Source organism: Cebidichthys violaceus, unplaced genomic scaffold (genome assembly GCF_023349555.1).
Source record: "Cebidichthys violaceus isolate CVI_PGR_0920_01 unplaced genomic scaffold, fCebVio1.0.p SCAF_12, whole genome shotgun sequence".
Lineage (NCBI taxonomy): Eukaryota > Metazoa > Chordata > Actinopteri > Perciformes > Stichaeidae > Cebidichthys > Cebidichthys violaceus.
This window is the reverse complement of record NW_027176285.1, coordinates 2,534,759-2,559,680: the sequence shown is the minus strand read 5'-3', so window position 1 is coordinate 2,559,680 and position 24,922 is coordinate 2,534,759. Positions and strand designations below refer to the sequence as shown.

The 24,922-nt window shown below is 41.8% G+C and overlaps 1 protein-coding gene across 1 annotated transcript in view; it reads left to right on the top strand.

Moving 5' to 3' along the window:
* The first annotated feature begins 310 nt into the window (after positions 1-310).
* Positions 311-24,922, top strand: part of LOC137868888 (matrix metalloproteinase-17-like) — a 56,196-nt gene continuing 31,584 nt past the window's right edge. Inside the window, exons 1-3 of the mRNA XM_068705901.1 lie at positions 311-769; positions 21,617-21,749; positions 21,893-22,028. Coding sequence (XP_068562002.1) covers positions 635-769; positions 21,617-21,749; positions 21,893-22,028 — 404 coding nt within the window. The 5' untranslated portion in view covers positions 311-634. The remainder of the gene's footprint in view (positions 770-21,616; positions 21,750-21,892; positions 22,029-24,922) is intronic.

Here is a 24,922-nt window from a genome sequence, read left to right as displayed (position 1 = left end):
TAACCGCTCGACACTTACACATTTGTCACACAACAATGATAAAGTAACACAGGCAAATGATGTCTTTTTTTGTCTCAGCCCTTGAGACACTCAAATTGCGCACGAGGCGCGTCATGAATCCGGTAAGTGTTCAAGTGGGCTGAGAAGGCGCTGAACTTCCCTCCTCTGCCCCTCCCTCCTCGCCATGAATCCGTCAGAGCCGACCACCCCATTCTCACCGTGTGTGCGTCAACGTGCCGTCTCTGCCGCTGCTCGGGACAAAACCGCACGCCGCCGCTTTCATTTTCCAGAGCTCGAGACTGCACGAGCAGGAGGGGAGCTCGCGCTTCTTGCTGCAAGGGATATCAACCCCATTGATGGACTTCATATAGGACAAGAATACCATTTATTTTTTTTTATCTGAGAATTACCCCGTAGTTACAAGTGTCGTTTTGTAAGGGGGGGGGGAACAAACTTGTAAATCCTAACCGATCTCACCGCCGCCGGTTTTAATGTGTTTTCATGTGTTTGCGCTCAACAGTGAGGTAGACGGACACGTTTTTACGCAAGTGTCGGCGTGTGATTTACCCCCCCCTGGATGCGGCTGTCGGGGTCGGTGTCTGAGCCCTGCAGGATCCGCCTGTCATAGGGCACCATGATTTCTGTGGCGCTTCACAAGTGGATGAGGAATATTTCACCGGAGATGCTGCTGTTGGTGCAGATATTGTGGTTTTTACCTCTGACCGGAGCGGCTCCTTCTCTGACTAACGAGCAGCTGGACACCGGGGTGGTAAGTTTATTTATTTTGTTTAAATCTTTTCTACACGGGGGTAGGAACTTTTGCTACTAATAAGGCTGCACTTGAAGTTTTTGCACTTGATACCTCCACTGACACCGCCTAAAGTATTAGTGGCGCGTCACCAAACCCCTCTCTCGTGGAGGGCAGTTTGCCCTACTTTTTGGATGTCTAATCTAACGCTGTCCTCTCCATACTTGATCTGAATTTCAACACCTCACAGCAGTTCAATGCACGGGGGGGGGGGCAAGCTTGGCGTTGCGGTTTGGATGTGATGGAACATAACAACAGGAGCCTGTTATCCAAAGCAGACCTCTGTAAGGGCTTGCTTGCAATAAATACATGCAAATCTATTTTGCCTTGGCGGAATATCGACCTCCCCCCCCCCCACACAGCATGCTGACATATATCCTGCACTGATGAGTGGCTCACTTCCAACGCAGTGTGACAAACCAAGCACATAAGACGTTGGCTATTTCCTCTTCCTCAGTCATGCCTTCAAAAAGACTTGTCACCTGATGCCAAGTTTGAACAATTACTGCATTCAAAATAGGGTCGTTTGAAATGACAACTCGTGGAGCAGCGGTTCCTGCTGAACACGTGAAGTAAAACAGGCTATGATAACAAATTAGAATCACCCCCAATGCATTGTATCCGAGCAAATTAAAGCTACGCAGTGATATTCTCATTGATAGGGTAGACTCGCAGTATAGTTCAGCCTTGGAGTTTTAATGAGCAGAGCACCTGCAGATAAAACAAGTATCTCCTAATTAGTAACTCTTGAGACAACATCCTAATTAATTGTTTGTTTGAATGCCTCTAATATCAACATGCATTTCTCATTTGGATGGATGGATTCATGTTCATAGCTGCTCATCCAACTTCTAGCTCCGCAGCATCTTGTTCTTGGCTCTTTTTTTTTTTTTTTTTTACAGAAGCTTGATGATGAACCTCTATTAGTAAAGACATTGCTGAGGTATTTCTACTGCTGGACCACCTCCCTGAGTTCCCCTCTGTATGTGTGCTGCCAGGAGACAACCTTTGGTCTTCTACTCTTCACTGCAGATGTGAATCGTCCCTCACATGGTGTTGTTTAGGACTTGAGTGCACAGAGCGGAGCAATGTGTCATCTACAAATTCCATCAGGTAATAGTTAGGATGTACAGCTGCAGAAGACAACAGAGGGGGAGAGGAGACGTCCCCGGGTGATCAAAGGGGGCTTACAGCAGATTACTTGTCTTTTAAAAACAGCAGTAACAGACACAGGTCCTCAGCTGTAGGTAGGTACGCATACATCACTGCTAAATACCGTTACAAGTCTTTCATTGACACAAGTAGTTGCTTTAAACTTGTTTTCACACTAGAGATCCAGCATGTTTGTTGTTGGATGCGAATGCTGTTTGGACAGGCAATCCTTAAAGCTGCCTTGATGCCGTCTTATCCTCTATCAAGCTTTGTTTGAGTGTGTGAGCGAACACTTGGCTTCTTGTTCACCCAGCAGAAACAGAGCAGTGTGGGGGCATCACTGGAGTTTGTTTCCCCCCACAACACATCGAGTGTAAGTGGGACATCCACTGCTGTTTTGCTCCTGGTTTGGTTCACCAACTTTTGGAGAAAACAACTTGTGTTTTTGAGGTATTCGTCTCTGCTCATCAGCGATGTGTTTACTTCTGCCCTTCATCATTCCATGCAGTACAACTGGTTTGTGTGAGCTCCTTTGCTGACAGCAACTGCTCACAGGTTGGTTTTTTTTTCCTTCTTATAAAACTATAAACCAAAACAATGAAAAGGGGCTTAAAGCTGCTGAGTGCTGAATCCGTATTACCAACGAGATTGGCAGCACAAACAAACCTTTTACACATTATTGGAGAAAAGGGCATTTGGTGTTGACATCCAAGTATTGTTTACTCCAAGTCTACATTAAGAGGATTTCTTTTTTTTAGGTTTAAGATTGAACAATGACAGATTTTGAAATGCTTTTGAATTTATTCTGAATAGCTTTCACTTTTCAACCGGTTTTAACATTCTCATCCAGACACATTTTAAAGAAAAGGTATTTGCTATGATTAATATTTTGATTAAAATGGGGTTTTTTTTTCCCACCTTTAAAAATTACAAACACCTGAAAAGGGGCTTGAAGCACATGTTGTTTCTCCCCCATTGATAACCTCTGAACCCAGAAACGCTGGCTGCTTATTCTGCTCGTGACATACGTCTTATAGCATATAAAAAAACTCCATTCAGAGACGTCATTGTGCTCCACCGTCCTGCTCGTGCCACAGCCAGTCTGTGTCTCTTTCCGAGCCCTCTCGCGCCTCCGTCCCTAGCAGGGTTTAAATACAACAGTGAAGCCAAATCAGGATGCGTTTCAGCTGGGCCTAATTAAGTCTCTCCCCGCCCCGTTCCCTGAACCACTCCCCCACTCTGTCCCCTCTGCAGCTGAGCCCACAGTCATGTCTAAGCATCTTTACAGCCAATAAGAGTGCAATTAAATAGTTAGAAGTATGGTGGTGACTAATACTTATTGTCATTGTTTGATTAATCTGCCAATTATTTTTCCTTGAATTGTTGTTTTGCCCAAATGCTCAAGTGACATCTCAAAATGTTTTGGTTTTTTTAGCCAACAGTTCAAAACCCCAAAATATTATATTTACAGTGTTTGAAAACAGAACATCCAAACACCGCAGAAGACTGTGATAACTGTTCTTGTTAACAAAGGCGGGTGTTGGTTCAGTATAAAAGGGCTTTAGGGTGACCAAGGGAGTTGGACAGACAGATGGACAGATGAGTCCACAGACGCACTCCTCCCCTGTGACTGCCTGATTGACTTTTAGATAAGACTTCTCCTGCCTTGATGAAATGGCTCTCAGCTGTTGAGAGCGGGCTAATTGGTTGTTGAGGGTTTGAGTGGGTTCTCCCATCTCAGCCCAGTTGTGTTCATAAGTGCTATACATTTGGGACTCCGACCACAAAAACAACCGTCTACCCACAGAACCGTGTCCTGATCTCCAGCTCTGCTGCTCCCCGGCCCCATTTCACTCCGGAGCCACGGTGCTGCATCGCTTGGCTTTTAGTCGAGCTTGAGCGCTAACTGTATCCATCTCTCCTTGTGACTACTGTTCGCCGTGACTGTAATTAGCTGAACCGCAAACGTTAGCACAGCTCTGAGGCATCAAGCGCCAAGTTTTGCTGTTATCCAGCCCACTATATTACTGCTGTGCACCAATTTGGAATTGCAGCGTTTTAGGGAACTGCTACATAACAGCTATAATGTAATCTGCACTTTGCTCATCATATCATTTTACTCCTGATTTGCTGTTTTTCTGCGCTAGCACAGAAAACGACTGAGCTCCTTTTCAGAGGACTATTCGGAAGCATTGCTTTAGCAGCTGCTATAACATAGAGTGAGGTAACCAGATCTGCTGCTGATAAAAGAAGCTAAAATACTATTGAATCCTGTAGAAACTGACCTTGAAGAATGTCTGTGTGGCATTTAATCTCTTTCAGCGAGGAACAATTTATTCCTGTCATTTTTCTTAATGTATTGGAAGAAATAAAACAAGTGTGCGGCCTGATGGGACAACCACACCCTGCCAGTCTGCTTCTAATTCTCATTTTGCTTCATAATTTCTTCAATGAGAACACCATCTGGCCTGCACTGTAAAGAAGAGAGAGAGAGAGAGAGAGAGAGAGAGAGAGAGAGAGAGAGAGAGAGAGAGAGAGAGAGAGAGGAAAAAAGAGCCTGGTAGACGCCACCCTCCTCAGCCAGCTTCCACCGCGAGTCCTACTTACTCTCCCTTCCTGCTAGGCCTCATAATATTGAGTTCACATGCAGCTAGCCTGCCCGGCACCAGTACCACCGGCCCTCGTTAGCTCTCTCTTTGCCTCCCATGAGTGCACATTTCACCAGTATCATATTTTTTTTTTTTTCCCCCCCCTTCAGTCTTTCAGTCTCCTTCATTCAATTTTCCTCTTCCGAACCAGATGGGAGGCTTTCTTCCTCCAGCAACATCATGGGTTCTTCTGATTACACCCAGAGGCCCAGGGGTGGAGGGGGCTCAAAGAGAAAACTGGATGCTGTGACAGTCGAGCACGATGGAGGACTTGCTGCGCTCAAATAAGTAATCAACCAGCCGGGGTCAAGAAAGGAAACGTATGAAATGAAAAGAAAGAGAATGTATCACTGCGACTGCTTTAAATGTGTCAGCATAGCTTTTTTAAGGGAGAGAGTTCACTTTTATTTATTTAGTTATATCTGCAAGATGATTTTAAATAATTGTTGTAAACAGCTGTGTCATGACTGCAGATAAGTAGAAGAGTACCGAATGATCTAAAACTTCTACTTTTAGCTCCGCGGTCCCTCTGCCATCACGCTGTGTGACCTTTCTGTCCGTATCGTGGGGCTTGTATCCAGGACAAGGACACCTTCTTTTTTTTTTCCCCCCCGTGGACGTCAAGTGGGAGATGACTGTCCAGCAGTATAAAACGTATCATTGTGTAATGATTGACAGAGAGCACGAGAGACAGTTCAGCATGCGGCACACTCACAGCTTCTCAGGAAGAGGGAGATACTGTGGAAACCAAACCAGTCCTTCAATCCGCTCATATCCAATCTGTCGTCGCGGCTTTGCTGAGTGTGAACCGTTCTCCGAGGAGTTGCGAGTTTCTGAGGAGATTGTCAGAGTTCATCATATCCTTAGAGGCCGTTTCAACAAAAGATCTTTATTGGCTGCCACTGCAGCACGGCGCTGTGGGACCGGTGCGTAAGCAGCTGCAACACGTTTGCTTGACATTTTTTTAGTCAATGACAACACTAAAAAAAAAAAAAATGTGGGTAAATGTGTGACTTAAAGTCGATAATATAGACGGGAAAGCCTGGCAGTTACACTTTGTGAGTAGCAGGTCATACATTTCTAAACATTGCATTTCTTTCCGGCCTTGTGTTTGACCAAAATCATAAATCCTTGTCTCGTACTGTTATAGAAGAATTAAAGAGTTACAAGTACCTTTTTACTGGGGGAAAACTCTGCTTAACGGTACAAAAGCTCAATAGAGCGCAGACCTGTAGCAGGGCTGATATATGCTGAGGCTTCTTAATGTGCCGGGGATCAGTGCTTCAACCAACTCATCGGTCAGGCTCAGGATAGTTTCTGTGGGCAAATGAAACACGGGCCTTTATTAGAGCCTGAGGATGTGTGAAAAATGAAAACCCAGATTTGCTATCGTGTTGGAACGAGCTTTGTCCACTTGCTATCTTTGCGGGGGGGTTTTTTTGTCTTCAATTTTTGTAGCTTCATCTCGGAATGCGTGGGGACTACGACGCACACGGTGCCCAAAGGCTGACGGCCATGAAACATCCCGACACACACACACACACACACACACACACACACACACACACAGCAAAATAAGAAAACACAGGCAGAGGGCAGAGTCCCTGCAGACAGAGACACCGCCGCACACTTCCACAGGATAAGGGATGATTGAGGGAGAGAGAATACTTTTGTAGTGTTTCGTTTTTAAATATTTCTTTGTGAAACTTGCTTCAGACTTATCTAAGGGCTACATTGCATTAATACTGAGCCAACACTACAGACCAGTCTGAAATATCTTTGTAAAACCGGCCCCTGGTGAAGAAGTGTATTTATGTGCATTTCATGTGATGAATAAAGAAACTTCATTCTGTGCTGTGATTCAAGTTCTCATCGGTGTATTTGCTTTTATTTTCAAAGAGAAAAGTGTGGCTTCCATTCGCAGACGCAGAGACTAGATGAACCCCTATTTCTGTTTTGATTTTTACAGAAGTCATGGATTTAATATTGTGGGCAAGTGAGTGCCGTATGCCACAACAGAGTTGCACGCGATAGTCTTTTTTTCCCAATGGCTTGAACTGACTTCATTACCCGAGCAGACCCACTCCGGGGCTTCCCATATAGAAAACCTCAAATCAACTCCATGTGGACGGTTCTATTTTAACCCGAGGAGCCCCGCCTCTCCTTCTTGTCTTTGACCAGATCAAGGGTTTGGTTGCCATTGCTATTCAAAAGGGCCGACCAGCTCTTGTAATTACAGTGGTTTCTGGTGTTGCGCTGGATCGCATGCTGAAGCCTGCAATAATCCACAGCCCCGCCAACTGAACTGCCAATAGGCTGCTTTAATAGTACGATCAAGAAAACCCGAAAGCAACAACAAAGCTGCTCTGAAATTGCTTGCAGAAATTGGCAGATTTATACAAAAATGTGGTTTTGTGTGTGTGTGTGTGTGTCACTTTCTTCTTGTGTGTCGCCATAAAAACATGCGCATGATGCATAGCGGAGGGGAATGGACGAGGACGATCGCTTGTCATCTGTGGAGTCAACTTCGAGACCGTTGTGTGTGTTCATGATCTCATCTCTCTGAAGGTCCAAGTGAAATGAAGAGTTTTAGAGAGCAGGGAGGAGGGACGACCGAGACAGATCGAGTGGGTGGCCGGGATAAAATATGTCTCCATCCCAACTGTCACTGGCAATTAAGCCCACTTTTACTTTTAGTCCAGTGTTGATACTCGACTTGCGATCAAGTGAATATAATGAGCCACTAACAGTCTGCTGGATTTGAAGTGCTACTTGTGATTGTGTGAATTGCAGTGGGCTAGGGTAAACCGTGCTGAATAGAGCCGTGCTCTTTGAGGGTTCAGTTTAAAAATAGAGGAGCACACATATAGAGGCGAACGCACACATGTACATAATATGTGCGGGTATTTTTGCATGTGCACACTCACTGCAGACGTGCCAGTTGCCGGAATTCCTCAGCTAACACTAGAGAGACATTGTCTTCTCTGTAGGGATCGCTATAGTAACACATGGCAGCTATTTCACGGCTTCCGTGTGGGCTCTAAGAACTGCATATAAGGACGGTCCATAAATACATGCTCATGTCCATATTCTGTTTTGGACGCGGTTCCAAAGTTGGATGGCATACCTTCACATCACGGCAAAATCACAGTTGCTGAGCTACAGATTATTATTATTACTGTTGTTAAAGTCCACATAAAAATTGGTATAGTGATAAAATACCACTATATGATGTATACTGTCCTTGGTTTCCATAGTGTATTTGATTGAAAAACTATTTCATATCTGTAAAGGCCACAGAGATTAAACGCGTCTAGATGAGTTTTTGACAGAACAATAATTATGTAATGGTGAATGACATTTTCGTTGCGATGCAGTTTTGAGATTTCACAAAGACCCCGCAGTGAAAAAAGAGCAAGTTGATTTCAGAGTTTTGTACCTGCACATCTCCACCTCGCCTTTAGTATACAAGCATAATCCCTCGAAGACAAGTATGATGGACATGTTTGTTCGCCTAAAACTTTTGACTTTGTGCCCAAACGTATACCTCCTGCCATACGCAGAAGCACGCGCCGCTTAACGCGCGGTAAGGCGGTAAGCCGATAAGAGAACGACGTGGAGATTGACTGGGATTGTCATAATCTGTCAGGTGTCTCGTAGGTTTGCGTATGTATTTGCTTTACAGTCTTCTCCGCTTCCTCCACTGTCTGCTCTATCGGGGGACACTTGGAAAGTTTGATTCAGTTCTTGTGTCTATTGTCTTTGGAGCAGTGAATTGCCACATGACCGCCCTCAGAGGGAAGAACTTCGAAGAAGGTTTTGGGTCTTTTTTTTTTCCCCCTCACTGGAGACACTGAAATGTATGCCTGTTAAACTAAGCTCCAGTTACAGGGGGGACGGGGGGGGGACGGGGACGTCCTAATTGGCTCCGTCAGATTGTTTATCTTTAATCTCTGGCTGACATTTCTTTTAATTCCCCTTTTTGTTCTCCTTATATCATCCCTCACTCCTTCATTCAGTCCCCAGAAATCTCCATCCATGCATCCATGCGTCCTAACTTCTGTTTTGAGTTGATTAATGGCCTGACATATACAAGACTGCATACTGATACAGGGCTTTGTCTGTTAAAAGAGAAATCTTTATATTGGCAGGGTGGTATGTGTGTGTGTGTGTGTGTGTGTGTGTGTGTGTGTGTGTGTGTGTGTGTGTGTGTGTGTGTGTAGGCCTTCTGTGCATTATTTTTTTCAGAGGAGTGGAAAAAATACAGAGCTGATAGGACTTGAATGTGCACAGGGACGCCTTATAGCTGGCCTCTCACAAATAGAGGTGAGTTGCTGCTGGAACAGATGAAGCAAATCTTGCACATGTCAAACAAGACAGGGATTAACAGTCTCAGCAGAGGCTCCTGAGGTCTCTGTGGAGACCCGCTGTCACACTGTCACAAACAAAAAGGGCCAGTCGTCATCGCATCATCGGTCCACCTTTTTATATTATATTAAAATTAATCTAACAAGGATGATGATTCACTTTATGAATAATTGTGTGTTTTGTGTGTGTAATTCAGGCAGAGGTTTCTGTTTTGGTTGCGTTCTGTTGTCAGGAGTGCTTCTAAACACACACACACACACACACACACACACACACACACACACACACACACACACACACACAGTGTCAAACACAAGAAGAAACTGATGGATGGGGCTTGGTTTGGCAATTTCAGAATGCACAGTTTACTCATAGAACTGCTTACAAATGCTTGATTAACAAGGCCCTAGCTTGTTGCGCTGCATCTAAATATATTCTGCAATGTCCTGCTTCAACCTGGTTTCTCCCAATAACTTGGTTTCTTTTCCCCAACCTCCTTTCAGATTCTCTCTTTCAGTATTACTTTTTATTATTTTTTCTTCCTCTCTCCCTATGTGTGTGTGTTTTTTTTTCTCCCTCTTTCTGTCGCTCTGTCATTCTGTCTTCGTATTCTTGTCACTTTTCTTTCTCTCCTCCTTCCTCCTTGCTGCCTCTAGGAACACAGTAGTTGAGTTGCAGCTCTCTGTACAACCAGCTGTTCCTAAACCCGGGATTAGATGATTCACTTACAGTCGCATCGTAATCCCCGATGCCACGCTCTCACGCACGCAAACATGCAAATTAGGACAAATTTTCCTCCCATGTGTCTCGTAAAATGACATCCACTCCTAACTGAATGGGAACTGTATGTCAGAATGAGCACGTCCGTCAGAATGTATCGTATCACTTCAACAAGTTGGACTAGTGTCCTATTATGTGCTTATTGTGTCTGCAGGACAGAGAAAGTGATGTGATTGATTGTTTCAGCAGGGTGTGTGTGTGTGTGTGTGTGTGTGTGTGTGTGTGTGTGTGTGTGTGTGTGTGTGTGTGTGTGTGTGTGCCATCAGCCAACATAGTGAATCTAGTTCAATCTTAACTGCTGACTGTGAATCTGTTGTCTGCGTTCCCAGATCGCTGCATGCAATCTGAGGAAAATAGTTAATAACTTTATACCTTAAGTCTAATAATTGCAAATAAAGTCTCTTTTTGAAATAAGTCAGTGGATTGAAACCAAGCTGTATAAATGTCAACGTCCTCTTGTGTCCTTGTCTGCAAAAACAGCCGTTCATTTCCTGTTTGGAACTGAAAAGTTGTAAAGATGTTTAAGATGACAAAATCTGTGATATCAGCACTCTTTAACCTCACTGAAACCAACACCAACGAGCATAAATGTGTTCCATTGTGTTTCTGATTATTGTTATATATACTGTATATATATATATATATATATATATATATATATATATATATATATATATATATATATATATATATATATATAATTCTGCCTGACACCTACTTGTTACAGAGGCTCTTTGTCACATATTTTGTTGTTAAGCAGAGGCAATACCATTTGCCAAGTCCATTATGCATCAACAGGAAATCTTATATAAATGGTGCTAAATATAAAAACTGGGCCGGATAATTGGAGGTATAAAAAGAAAGCGATGGTGTGGATGTACTGTAGATCCATTCAGCAACATGAGGCTCATTGTCTTTATTTCCCCAGAATAATACCCAGATTTTTGAAATGCTTTTAAATTTTTTGTGCTCTCATGCGTCCAAAAGTTTATCACTGATGATCCATTTTCACAGCTTGTTACAGTTAAATAAATAAATGGTAAAACAATACAAATAAAGTCAAATACAATTAAGCAGGAACATTTCAAACAACATCCGTCACGTTGAGCCTTCGCTCGGTCAACATCGTGTGATTCATATCATTTTCCAAGCCATACAAATGGTAAATATGAGGAACATTGGTCTTGGAAAAAAAAAAATCAAAGAGGTGTGTCTGTGGAAATCAAGCAGATAACTTCATAAACGCATATATTGTCTTGTGAAATAAGTGTGTTTCTACAGAATGAGATTTTAAATACTTTGCTTTCATTGCATTTCTGTGAAGACATGATTGTATTTTTCTTCTGATCTGTGCTCGTCGATCGAACTGATAATGAATCACTGGATGAGGCTTATGGACTGAAACACTTTTACCGTTGTTGAGGAAATCAAAGATTGTTGAGAACGAGGTTGGATTTCTCTCTGCACGTTTTCTTTATTTTGCGGCTCCTTAATTGGTCAAGTCGATGATGTTTTACATACGACCCGTGGTGCTGCCTGCTGATCAGAGTGCAGCTTTTGAACATGAGCTTCTTTGAAAACAATGAATCCGGACAGACGTCTGTTACTGCTGTACTGCTGTGTTGTAAAAGGTTCTGTTCTCTCTCTTAATCAAACAATACATAGCTATCTTGAGTCAAACAGTGGATGTCCCTAAACCATTTTTAGATCATAATCATTTCTAATAATTGGCCAGATATGACAATTAATAAAACATAAATCAGGGACTAGAGGGCAAAATAAAAGCAGCACTTTTTTTTTCTCTCCACTGGATTTTAAAACAATTAGGAAAACAAGAGTGCAGCTGTAAACCCTGAACACACACACACACATGCATGCAAATGTTAAAAGCAGTGAGAGGAAAGGTGAGGGAAATGCATCGGAGTGGAGGGACGATTTGGAGGCGTGGATCAACGCTCGCTCTTTTACCGCTTGGCAATCAGTTTTCTGTTGGATTAAGTGTGTCATTCAGGCTGCATGTCCGTCCACCCCAATTCCCCTCTATTTCTACCCCCCCCTTATATTCTCCCTCTTTGATCTGATCTGTTTGCACAAATGAGACTAAACCCTTCATTTCTTCAGTGGATTGTGTGTTTGCGCTCAGGAGGTGCCATTGGAGCGGTTTCTCATTCAAACACACTTAAGCAAGGTTTTCATTCCCCTGAATCCTACATCATCCCAGTGTAACACTTTAAGTAAACCATCCCTCTCGGAATAAGCTGAGGGTATCAAATGTGAAGCTGCTACAACTGCTTTGAATAATGATAGCATCTTTGTGCCCAAGGATGTTCTGATGAGATTCTGTTGAGCGAAATTTCCTCAGTCGAGCGCAACACAAGAAGCGGAAGATTGCTCGATGTGAGGCGTTTACACGTGTGTTTATTTCCTTAGATGTTATTTAGATAGGAAATGTGTTTTTACAGAACTGTAAAGAATAAGATATTTGCTCTCTGTGCTGTCAAAGCCGTTTCGTTATCAGGAAAAGATGCTTACTTCCAATACAGCGATAGATACCAATAAAAATACATTACCAGTCATATACAAATGCGGGAACCTACACACCATATTTTTTTCAGACTCGTTTTGAGGTCATAATCATGATATTTCATGACCACAGTGGTTCTTTGCTGCTTGATTGATGGTTCGGCTTCCACTCCATTTCTCCAGTAAAGATATCTAGATATGCTTTTGACAGGTTTGCACCCGAAAGCGTATATATTCTACGTGGCACTAAAACAAGTTGTGTGTAACACTTTTTGGGGCTGACTTACTCAACAAAAAAAAAAAAAAAACACACAGTAAACAGAATTGAGGTAAACTTGCGACCCTAGCAACATTGACGTCTGCAAACGACCCATAATGCAACACTCTCTTAATGTAACAGGTTCACTCTACAGTGCAGAAATGGACCCTCTGCATTCGGAGAGAGAGAGAGAGAGAGAAGGGAAATGTCTAGTCCGGGGATATAATACAACCCACTTCCTCAGGTGTAGTTTCCATAAAGCGATTTACCATTTTATAGTCAGGACAATATGATGAGTCGACTGCATTCACCCCTATAATTCTGTTGCTGTCAGGCACTTAGGTGAAACATATGCAGGGTCAGACGGGGAACACAATTTGGCGGTGGCAATTTCCGCCTCGTTGTTGCATGAGTTGTCATTAACAACATACATTGCTCTGAGCCACAAAGTGTCAGTCTCAGCCTGAATATTTGTATAATATAATGGTTAAGTTTACTACCTGTAGCTGCAAGTACGTATTTAGAAATAGGTGCATTATGCACGTAGAAAAAGTAAGATTTAATGCTCTGAATGCCTCCTCCCTCCCCTCTTCCTACTGTGAGCAAAAACATACGTTTTCACATTCTGTTGTCAGCAAAGGGCACCAAAGAGGCGAAGAAAGGCTTCATCCTTAATTGGCATTAATTCATGGATTCACATGATGGTATCTCAGAACTTTAATGACAAATGAATTCACCTTTTTGAACTTTTTCTTCTACTCCAGTGCAGCTTCATCATAATCGGGATGTCGGCCGCAGGTCTGACCTCATCTTTTAGGTAGAAAGGAAAAAATGGAAACAATATAATTGTCTGTGCTACTTCACGACCTTTTGGGAGTCAGTGAGGTCGCAAGGTTGAATGTCTCCCAGTGACTCATTTCCTGTCACTGAAGCTGAAGATGAAGGGACTCAGCAGCTGGTCATCGGGGCTAAACAGGGACGTATTGTGGGAAACCATGTCCACGGTGGAAGAACAGATTCTGCTTTTGAGAGATGTTTCCGTGGTGATACCATCGTCGCAGAAGTCATTGTGCGTTTGTGTGTGTGTGTGTGTGTGTGTGTGTGTGTGTGTGTTTCACCATCTGACAGAATTGCATTAAAGGACCAGAAAAAGGATGTAAAGTCACAGATCTGACATAGCTAGTCATGGAATGGTGAGCATAGCGTGAGACTGATGCTGCAGTTTGTAGTGTGATATTGTGCAAACTGGGTGATGGTACAGTCCTCTGTTAGAATAATGACTCCTCCATTTTCATACACAGGACGCAGTTGTTTTCTGTCTGTAGGTCAAAGTTAAACAACAGTGACCTTTGACCTGCGGGGTCTGCCAGAGAAACAGGAAACTCATTCTTCGACTCAACAGCTGAGAGATGAGTGAATATTTGCGGAGGATTGGTGCAAGTGTGAAAATGGCTTAAGAGGAGTTACAATGAAGTTGTAAAAAAAAGATAATGAGGCCCTTTACCTTTTAGCACTACGTCAACATTAACTAGCTGAGCAAATTCTTCTTATTTTTGTCTGCAACAGCATCTGCTACTTGAATCATGTCTTGTTTTCTCTTTTGAGAAAACGTTTTTTTTTTTTTTGCACCGCTAACATCAGTTTGCTGGCTAGATAGCTAATTAGCTGCTCAGCTACATTAAACGGGATGTAAACCTATCTGAAATGATCGCTTGTGCTCCATAATCTTCCATACCACTGCTCACAACATGCTGTCCAGCTATTGCTTGTAAGTAAGTAGCGCAAGTCTTCTCTTGTTCCCTTTGCCAGTGTTCTGCAGCAGAGCTAATCAATCACACACAGACACGCTGCTCCCGTTGAAAAGGAACATTTTCCCCAAAGACCTTTTATTCTTCCTTTCCAATTACAAAAACTATTAACAATACCTTTTAAAAAAAAAAAAAAAAAAAAAAAAAAAGGTTTGAAAAACACGTTGACATTTAAAATATCTTTCTATTAACAAAGCACCTAGAAGCAACATTTTATCAAATCACCAAACACTGTCTTGTCCTTCCTCTAGCCTACACAGCCGCACGCTGCCTCCGGCCCGTTTCAAACACTACGCTGATGCATCTGCACTTCAGCGGCGCTTCAAATCTGCGCCCGCATTAATCAATGTCTCGCACAAATGAAACTTGGCTTTCTACCTCAAATCTATTTTATCCACGGCTTGTTGCAGACAAGGCGGTGAACAGTTAACTCACTTAGTTTGCTGTGTCCACAGACACAAATTGCTATTGAGAAACGAGTCATTTAAAATATCATTCAATTAAAAAAAAAAAAGAGTCTGGGTAATTTTCTTTGTCGGACGGGGCTTCCTCCCATCGCTAACCAGCCTCATACATAGATATTATAAGTGCACCATACCATACTATAAATACCATAGACTCCAAATGCACTGACTATTTGCAGGCCTTGCTATTCTTTAAAGCTTTCCTCTTTAAGACTGAATGTGTGTTTATTTTTTGGAATGTTGTACTCCAGACCTTACTGTATTAAAGGATTACGGGGAGCAGGGCTCCGGATTACAGAGATAAATTATCCTTCGCATCCAGATACTGCAGCACAGGCTGGGAGTGCGTCAAACCCCATAATACCAACTCAACGCCTCAATTATGTGTGTGTTTGTGAGAAAGTGAAAAGCAGAATGTGTGTGTGTGTTAACGTGCCTCTGAGAGTTATTGTTTAAGTGTGGATGGGAGTAGAAGATTTGAACAAGTGTTTGTGTAGTGTGTGTGTGTGTGTGTGTGTGTCTGCATGAGCTCTCTGGTCAGTACACAAGTGTGTATGTGTTGCATACTTGTGTTACTGAGTCGCATCTTGTAGATGAATCGACTACCTTCATGCTTTTCACACACATTTGCAAAATTGATTGTTTGCAAACTAGTTTGTAAGGTTATGTCGTGACGTATCATATGGTGTAGGATTTCTCTCCATGTATTATCTCAAAGTAATTTATTGTCAAAAATCCTTGGAAGAGAGATGGTGTGTCATATTTGCAATATATACATTTTTTATTATCCAAAAAGTTTTACATCCAGCCCTCATTTTCTTCACAATAATGTTGTCCTCAGTTTTCACTTTGGAGAAATAAAATACAGAAAATTGTCTTATGGGAATATCATTTGAGTTTTGTTTTTACACAACACTTTACCAATTTGTTCAATGCGATTAACAAACTGGAGTCCAACTGGCAACCTTCCAGTCACAAGCTTCTCTAACCTTTAAGTTCCAACTGCCCCAGAGTACAGTAGTGCATAGAGCTCAGGACAGGGTTCTTTCTGCTCAATAATGGTGGCAACGAATGTTCAAATGTCCTCTTGGAGCCCAAATGTGAGTTAAAAGAAATTGTGTTTTCCAACAGCAGCGTGCAAAATTGTGTTAATTCATTCATTCAGTTTTATGGTTTTAACTCCTGCAGGTCCTGTGATTCAAGAATTGTGCTTATGGGATTACCCCAGTGTAATTAAGTCATACTATTGTCTTAAACGTATTAGTCTGTAATTGTGTACATGCTTGTAAAAAAAAAATGCTTGTTTACAGCTGGAAATATGTATTTTATTTTTCTATAAAATGATCATCTCCGCCATTTGACTCCTCACTCTTTACTCTTAACAGTCCCCCGGCTGGTAAATATGAATTGTATTTAATAAATGGTAGAACATTCGAAAATAGTCCGTTCCTTTTTGGTAATTAATTCAAACGAGGAGTTTACAAAAATAGCCTTTACCGTGTGATTATTTCATATGGACTGTTTATTAAATGAATGACCAGAGAGCATGCTCTATTGTTCTATGTACTGTAATTGAGATAAGAAATGATCTATGTCTGGAGAGAAGATTAGGCCGTATTGTCCGTCTGTAGTGGCAATGGATTCCCTGGTGTTTAAAGTGTCATCCAGGTAATTTGAGTTTTTTGGTATTGTGATACAGTATATTTCCTCAAAATGTAATATGCTGTGCTGGCTAATCCAGTGAAGTAAGTAGCTGAGATCAAAGTACTTTATCACATTAATTCAATAATCCTGGATATCCAAAATCCAATGCAAACTTGGTGAAATGGGCCACTGCTTGCTGATTTCCAACATTGCTGAACCAGTTATCAAAGAAGATACAGCCACCTCAATACAAACAGTAAAACCTCTGTCATCTGACAGATATCTTTTGTCTCATGGTATATATATATATATCGTCATATCAGCCAAGCAAGGGACTTGAGGTGTGCAAAACATGGGAACAGTAGGAACACACATTGATCAACAGATTTGATAGAAAGGATGCCGTGAGACCAAGAGCTCAATCTGCCGGAGTTACACTCTGAGGAAAATTGACTGCCGTTGCAGTTGGTGGTACATCAACAGACGAGTTTGATGTAGGAGGCTGTCTAATTGTACCACAGCGAAGTGCATCGGCGCAGCCCCGTCCCCCACGAAGTATACAGCGAATGATAAATGTCAGCTGACTGACGTTGATAAAAAAAAGCGTTGCTCGCGTTGATGAAATGCTGCACAGCTGCCAGTATGCAAATGAAAAGAGGAAGGAAAACAATGGTGCGTCGTTTTTTGCAGAGCACTGGAGGGCCTCTGTCGCGCTAACGACATTTATTCTCAAACATGACTGTAAAAGAGTTGATGAAAGAATAATCTGGAGAGAAAAAAAATGAAGGGGCTTTTTTTTTTTTTTTGTAGCATGAAATATGAATGACTGAGCATTACTTATTAACACTCAGCTGATGTCCTCATCGTTGGTTTGATCAGATTGGATGGACAGGTGCAGAATTTGAAGTAATCCAAATTGTTCCGACATTAGCATAAATACGTGGATGTTCACGTGGGACCCAGTTGCTGATAGCAAGAAGATGATTTAAAAAAAAAAAATGTCAGGGTCTTATCATGAGAAATTATCATGAGAAATTCCTGTATTTGTGCTATACATGCTAAGTTAGCTACCTTCATATTTACTGAGAGTGGCATTGATCTTCTCCTCTATTCTCTTGGCAAGAAAACAAATAACCATATTTCCCAAAAATGTCAGACTTCTCCTTTCACACCAAACTTTTGTCCTTGAGTTAGAGCAGGCAGCACTTTAATTTCACACAGAGGATTCATGGCTGTCATCCAGGAAACATCCTGTTAAACTTGATACAACTCAGTATTTTATAATATTTTTTATAATAAACAGCATGTGACTTCCTCTAAGCAGTCCTCCTTCATTATACATGAACATGTTTCCTTTTGCAATTGCTTCAACACACCAATCAAAACTGAATGTTAATTTACCAGGACTGTGTAGGTCATTTTTATCAGCAAGAAGGCTAAGTGGTATAAGGACCCCCTGGGCCTGAGTTGGGACATGAGGTCAAGGCCCCACGTCAGCAACAATTTGCCCTGCTAAAGTCATTGAATACCAGCTTCTGGGTTGTTGGACTGCAGCTCTTCAACAGAGAGAGAAAGAGGAGAACATGTAGCCTGTTTATCGCCTCTTTTTTCCCTATGGATTTAAGGACAGGTTTCACAAATGATAGGCGGTGATTTGATAATACATTAACACTCTATCTGACTATTTGGTAAACAGAGAGAGGATGTAATGTTGGGACTATGTGCTCATTAAACCCACACTTTATTCTGGCATTCATTCATTTAGAATGCAATCCATCTCTTTTTAATTTAACAATTTTTGTTTCTCTATATATTCTTTAGAAATAGATGCTAAATAACTTCTTAATGTGCAGCCACAGTGTTTTGAATGTATCTCATTTAAGCTCACTGCGCTTGATCTCTTTGAGCTCGCTGAATGGAACACAAAATCCAGAACTGAACTGAGCTCTCCGTCGCTCGCAGAGCGAGGCTAATCATGTCATACGTTGTTCCATCATTGAATCAGTTGATTGGACACAGATTTGAAGGGCAAAATGAAAGACGCGGTTCAAATTTGCTCGGGACTTAAATGTGCATTAACCTCTGTCAACAAATTGCTTTGGAATTGCGTCGCATTTCTCCAGAGCTAGTGAAACAACAACCGTCCGAGGAGCTTTTGATGTAATATGAGTGTGAAGAAAAAGAAGACGTCAAACTTAAAGAGGAAGCTTTCTCTTCAGTGGTTTTCTTGAGATGACCTTAAATTCTTGATCATTTTTTGACAGAAAACTTTTTATTTGTCTGCTTTCCTCTATCTGTCTTTCACACACTCTCAGCTTCCTGAATTAATTATCATAAAGAGGAGAAACATAAGTTTTTTATGTCGCTTGAAGCAGTAGTTGAACTTTACACTGTGCCATTCAAAATGTTCTGTTAGTTCTGCTTCACAACTCTGGCACAAGAAAGTAAGAGTCTACACTCTTATTTTATGCAGAACACAACACGGCAATCCAAACATCGCCGCGATGGTTGAGTCAAACAAGTTACCACTGCAGCATCAAAGGCTTAACACAAAAAAAAAAAAAAAAAGCTTCTCATTTGGGATGCGGTACAGTGATACACATCATTTTTGTGCGCATTCAGAGGATTCATTTGTTGTACAGACCAGATTTTGTGTTTTTCCTCCCAACCGCATCATTTTCTTCCTCGGGTGAAGACCCTATAAATATAGAAACATCGTTGTTTTAGTTCACTAAATTTGAAATGCTTGTAAATCATTTGCCTTCTTGCAATCGTAATTGTATCTTTGAGCTGTCGCTGTCTGTCTTGTTTGTCAGAGTGAATTATTACTATTTTACTGTAAGTGTGCTCAAGCTTGTTGTTCTCCTTATCCGGGAATCTTCTTCCGTTTCACTGTTAGAACTCAAAGGACTCGTGTGCAGTCTTTTGAAAGTACACACCGTCTCACCTAAACACAGTGACATATATATATATAATTTAGAAGTGTTCAGCATGTTACTGAACTCGTTGGCAGGTTTTACTGCCCCCCCCCCCCCCCCCTATGAGCTATGATGTCAGGCTTTAAATTAGTTGCTGGCTCCACAAAAAAGTTTGATGTGGTGAGTTTATGGGTGTGAAAACAGGGCATTGCGGTTGCGTAGACGGGGCAGATGTAATCCATCACTAGCACACCTTGCTCACAGAGAAGAAGAACATAAACGTCTCGTCGTCTGTATGGAAGCGTGCGCATTCACACAGTGCACACAGGCGTACGCTTGTTACATTTGTTTTGATTCAAAGAAAATGTCTGGTTTATTAATATTATTACAACTTGGGTCTCCTTTTTTTTTAAGGTTCTTGCTATATTGTTTATCTGTCACGATATTGTCAATTGAATTTCAATCAGGCTTTAGAATGTACCACAGCACTGACACGGCTCTTACTAAAATAATCAGCAACCTCACACTCAAATGAAAATAAGGTCTCAATCCTTACGTACGTCATTTAATACAATTGACTATGATATCTAAATGAATTGTCTTCATTGTCTTTAAACTGTGTGTTAAACTGTTTCAAAACATACAATACAGAGAGAAAGTTCTACATTACATTTTGTTTTTTTGGGGTTTCACAGGGGAGCTGCCTTTGTCCATTATTATTCCTAGTTTATATGCAACCACTTGGTGACATCATTAGAGAACCCGATGTATGTTTCCATATCTATGCGGATGACACGCAACGGTACATCTTTGCTGAACCACAATCTGCTGTGGCTATAAAACTCCATCACTACCTTTTTTTTTTTTTTTTTTTGCAATAAATGGATGAGGAATTATTTCTTAAAGTGAAACGTGGTAAAAAAAACTGAAATCCTACTCGTCAAAATGCTGTTTAATAATCTGGGGAAGTTAATTTCCTGTATTAAATCTGATCATTCATGTCATTTCATAGATCAGGTTCTAAACTTCAAGCCCTACAGTAAAACGGGGGGGGAAAAAAAACATATTTTAGAAACATAGTTAAAGTGCGACAATTCATAAATCAAATATATGCTGAAAAACTTGATTCATGCCTTTATTACTGTGATGCACTTTTTACTGGCCTCCCCCCCCAAAAAAACCCCAGAGAACCTTCAGTTCATTCAAAACTCTGCAGCTTGCCTATTAACCAGAACCAAAAGGAGAGTGCACATCAAACCAGCCAAGGATAAAGAGGCAAATACCAGCCAACAGAGAGCTACGCTGGAGCTAAATCATTCAGTTAATGGAATCTCACCAGCATTGTCAATACAGAAAGGATGCCTTGCTATTGCTCTGTGTCACCACCTTATTGGCTCCCAGATCATGAGGGGGCAGGAGGGGGCTTTTAGTTGGGTGGAGACAGATGAAGGAAAGAGAAAAACAAGACACAGTAAGGTCTTAGGGGAGAAAAAGGCAAGAGAGAGAGAGAGAGAGAGAGAGAGAGAGAGAGAGAGAGAGAGAAGAGCAACGTTGAAGTTGCAGCTCAGTTGGGCTGCATTGATTGATTGGCAGCAGCTTCATTGGTCTCGAATGGAGTCGCAGCATCGGGGCACGTTCATGCGTGCACAATTTGCATCTTCTCATCGTATTGAGGTAAACTTTAGTGAAGTCGCAGCATCAACCGATAGCAAAGTGGGGCCAGCACGGTTGGCCCCACTTTGCACCCCCCCCCCCCCCCATTCTGCACAGATATTGCCTTATTCGCCTGCATTTTACAGACGTGGATTCTATTTTTGCTGCAGAGCAAGCGCACCTAGCGTCTAAAGAAATGCCGAGCAATGGGGGCTTCCTCATCATGGCCTTGCGGTCTAAAAATGCATAACATGTAATTTCAACACATTGTATGTCATCCCTCTTGCCTCCTGTGCCTGTCTTTAGTGTCAACTGTGAAATAAGACTTTGGGTACTGTAATTTACCTGAGGAGATGCAGAATGACTTCTGGTGTGAAACATAATACTTTTCACCATACCAACTGAATTGCTTCTTTGCTAAAGCTCAACATGCAAGCAGACAGCATGTATGCGCATGGAGACACACGGTATTCACAGACGGTAAACACAAACAGGTGTCAGACCCTCTCAGCAGCTTTGGGATACTTGGAGTCCTTTGAAATGCCTGCGATGACCCTTGACCTCTGTGTCTACCGTTTCCCCTTGTTCCAGGACTGGCTGAGCAAGTTTGGCTACCTCCCGCCCCCTGACCCAGTGACCGGTCAGCTTCAGACCAAGGAGGCCCTGACCAAGGCCATCAAAGCCATGCAGAAGTACGGAGGGCTGAAGGAGACCGGAGTCTTAGGTATGTGGCTGCGTTTGTTCAGGCGAATCATGTGGGATGGGTTGGTTAGTTTGGCTGGATGGAGGAAACATATCTAAGATAATTAATGATATACTTCAATCCAATCAAGAACACCACCAACGATAGCCTTCTCTCCTCTTTAGACCCAGCCACACTGGGCCTAATGACAACACCCAGATGTTCTTTACCAGATGTCTCTGGGGCCGAGGTGACAGTGGGCCGCAGAAAACGAAGCCCGACTCCCCAGAACAAATGGAACAAGAGACATCTGTCCTGGAGGTAGGAACAATGATATATATGCAGGACCTACACAATGTACCCCTTCTGTGGTGAGAACGTTAGAAACAGATCATGGTCATATTATTCATATTATTTGGGTACTCCAGAGATGATTACGTAAAGGTGAATCATCCATCCGTCGAGTTTGTTTTGTATGTTGTGAGTTTCAGCATAATTTGTTTATTGCATATCAGATCCGTTTATCTGAGCCTCATGCAGTTCTGTAGATTAGAGGACTCTTCCTCAAGCCGGAAATATTTTTCTCTCCGGATCAATTCTGGCTCAAAGGAAAGGCTTTTTGTAAAAGTGTCTAACTCACTGATTAGAGAGACCTTTAACTGACAACAAACACGTCTGTCTTCTCAGTAAAAGACTCCGATACCATTAAACTTGTGATAAAATGTTGTTTAAAGCGATTCTACTTGCTAAAAACCCTTCATTATGACAACAAAGTACAGAAAATTCATGAATGATTTTTACATTAATTGGATCCATTCTAAATTCATGCAGTTCTACTGCAATTATATTCCAACTATCTCTCAACTCTATCTTAATTATAATGAATTCCTAAGGTTACCCAGAGTCACTACCAAAACGTATCAAAACAGTAAAAACCATAGAAACTTCCCGAAGCACTCCTGCAACATAATCCATCCCTCTGGTGTTTATCCCATGTTCAGAACCTGCAGAGCCGGGTTTCTGCATACTACAGCTAAATGCATTTACTACCTTCTCATGCCATCACCTGCATGTATCTCAAAAGCTCCGCCAGAAGAAGTGCATTTAGTTAATCTATTGGACAAAAAAGAGGAACGTTTGAAATACACTAAACAAGAAAAGCAGGTAATGCTGCAGAAGGGCTTCCTGTGGATTGGAACATGCGACTATGTTTCACTGTTGGATTCATTTTTCAACTGCCGTGAATCCGAGCTGCGAACAGCTTCCGTCTTCCACAAGAAACATCAGAGAAACTTTTTAGAGCCACCTTTTGTGCCTACAGGTGGTGAAAGAAGAAAGTCAAGTGTATGATTCCCAAAGAGCTGAGGCTCTGTTAGAGAGTGAGGGATTTTTTTTTTTTTGTCCCATGATAGAATAATATGAATTCATGACCACCTGAGAAACCATAGCCTATAGTGTTAGACAGCAGAGGGGGAGGCAGCGAAACCTTGTTTGGTCTGTGGGGATTCACACAAACTATCAGGGCTGATTCAACAATAAGCTGCTATAAGCTGGTTTATGTGCGCAGAATATGAATATGCACATCATTTCAGACAGCAGGGGAGCCAACACACATGCATACAGTTTCCATGCACACAAGCGAGTATGCATTTGCCTCCCTCCTGGTGGCGTTTAACTTTCTTTCTCTTCTTTGTACTGCTGCCAATCGTAAACCGTGCTCCCGTCGGCTAACTCCACCTTGAAATAAAACAGGTTTGTCTATAGTCCAGTGAAGCACCTTTGTATTCACAGCACTCAGATTTGTGCAGGAGCATTTGTGGACGACATGCTGCAGCTTCGGAGCCAAAACAAAGCATTGATATTCTGCATAGATTGGCCGTGTCTGTAATTCTCTGCTCGTGCTTTCGGTTTCTGTCTTTTCCAGCTGACATCGTAGCACTTGCATAGCGATTTCCTCACGTCTCGGTTTGGAAAATTATTTTTATCATCCAATATTTCATGCTATCTTTGCTTTATTAGATTATATGGCTGAACAGGGCTGACAAAATTGAGATAATGCTCAAAACATCTAATGAGTCAGATGCAATCTGACAACCGTATTAGATATTAGTATTTTGATCCACCACATCAGTCAGATTAACTATTTATATTGCTGCCACATACATTTTGCATCAACATATTATTTTGAATCATTTCATTGTGCAGCCATGAAGCCGAGGTATATGAATGAAATCGGAGGGTAGCATGATGTCAAAACACAGTTGACCCTTCCCTAAGTCCCTCCCCTTGAACACAGTCTTCAAGAGGAAATATATACGTTTCTAAAACCTGTGGAGCTAACAGAGAATCATTAACTACCTTAGCACTTTTAAACAACGCAAGCTACTAAAAGGTTTACCAAATGTCTACCCATGCTTCTTTTGTTTTTGAATGATTGTAACGGTGAATAAACACCTAGCTTCACGGGAACATTGTCGTTCCTTGATTCCATTGTCTTCTGTGTCGATCAGCAGGTGACGTGGTGGTTCACTTTCACACTGTGATCTCTAGGCTTCAGCTTCTATCTTTTATCTCTTTAACCTGTTTTTGCTGCTGAATCTGTTTGACATCCTGGATATATTCTCCAAATGCATATTACAGACTCGTCCGTCTTCTTTTCTCTGGAATTAAATTGTCATCTTTACAAAAAATGAAATGATATTTATTGCGGGAGTGCAGTTAGTGACAGTGTGGGCTCCATGGTAGCTCTGGCAGCTTGACGGAATGAATGGCAGGATGGGGAAACGGCATAGAGAAGGATAACTTGCTGTAGTTCCCAATGTCTGAGAATCTGACACAAAATACAATCGATTTTTCATTATCTGATATGATTGGTTTCGACTAGTACTTTTCATGCAAGACTACACGTCCCGGACCCCAAATTATTCTATTAGGATTTATGTTATAGGAGTTTTATAACAGTGTATTCATAAGTGAGTGTATGATCAATGAATTGTACACAAAGTCGACATTAATTAGAGTCATCATATGGCAACTGTCATGTTTGCAACATTATCAATTAGTTATGTTATTCGCATTAAGATTGCAATCATTGCAAGAGTCACTTAGTTGAGTTGCTGATCAGCCCTTCTGCCATCACTCAGCACTAAATGGTTCTTTTGAGTCTGTGCTCGTGCCACGTTGATCTGGATGAAATGTGGTTTCTTTCACACAAA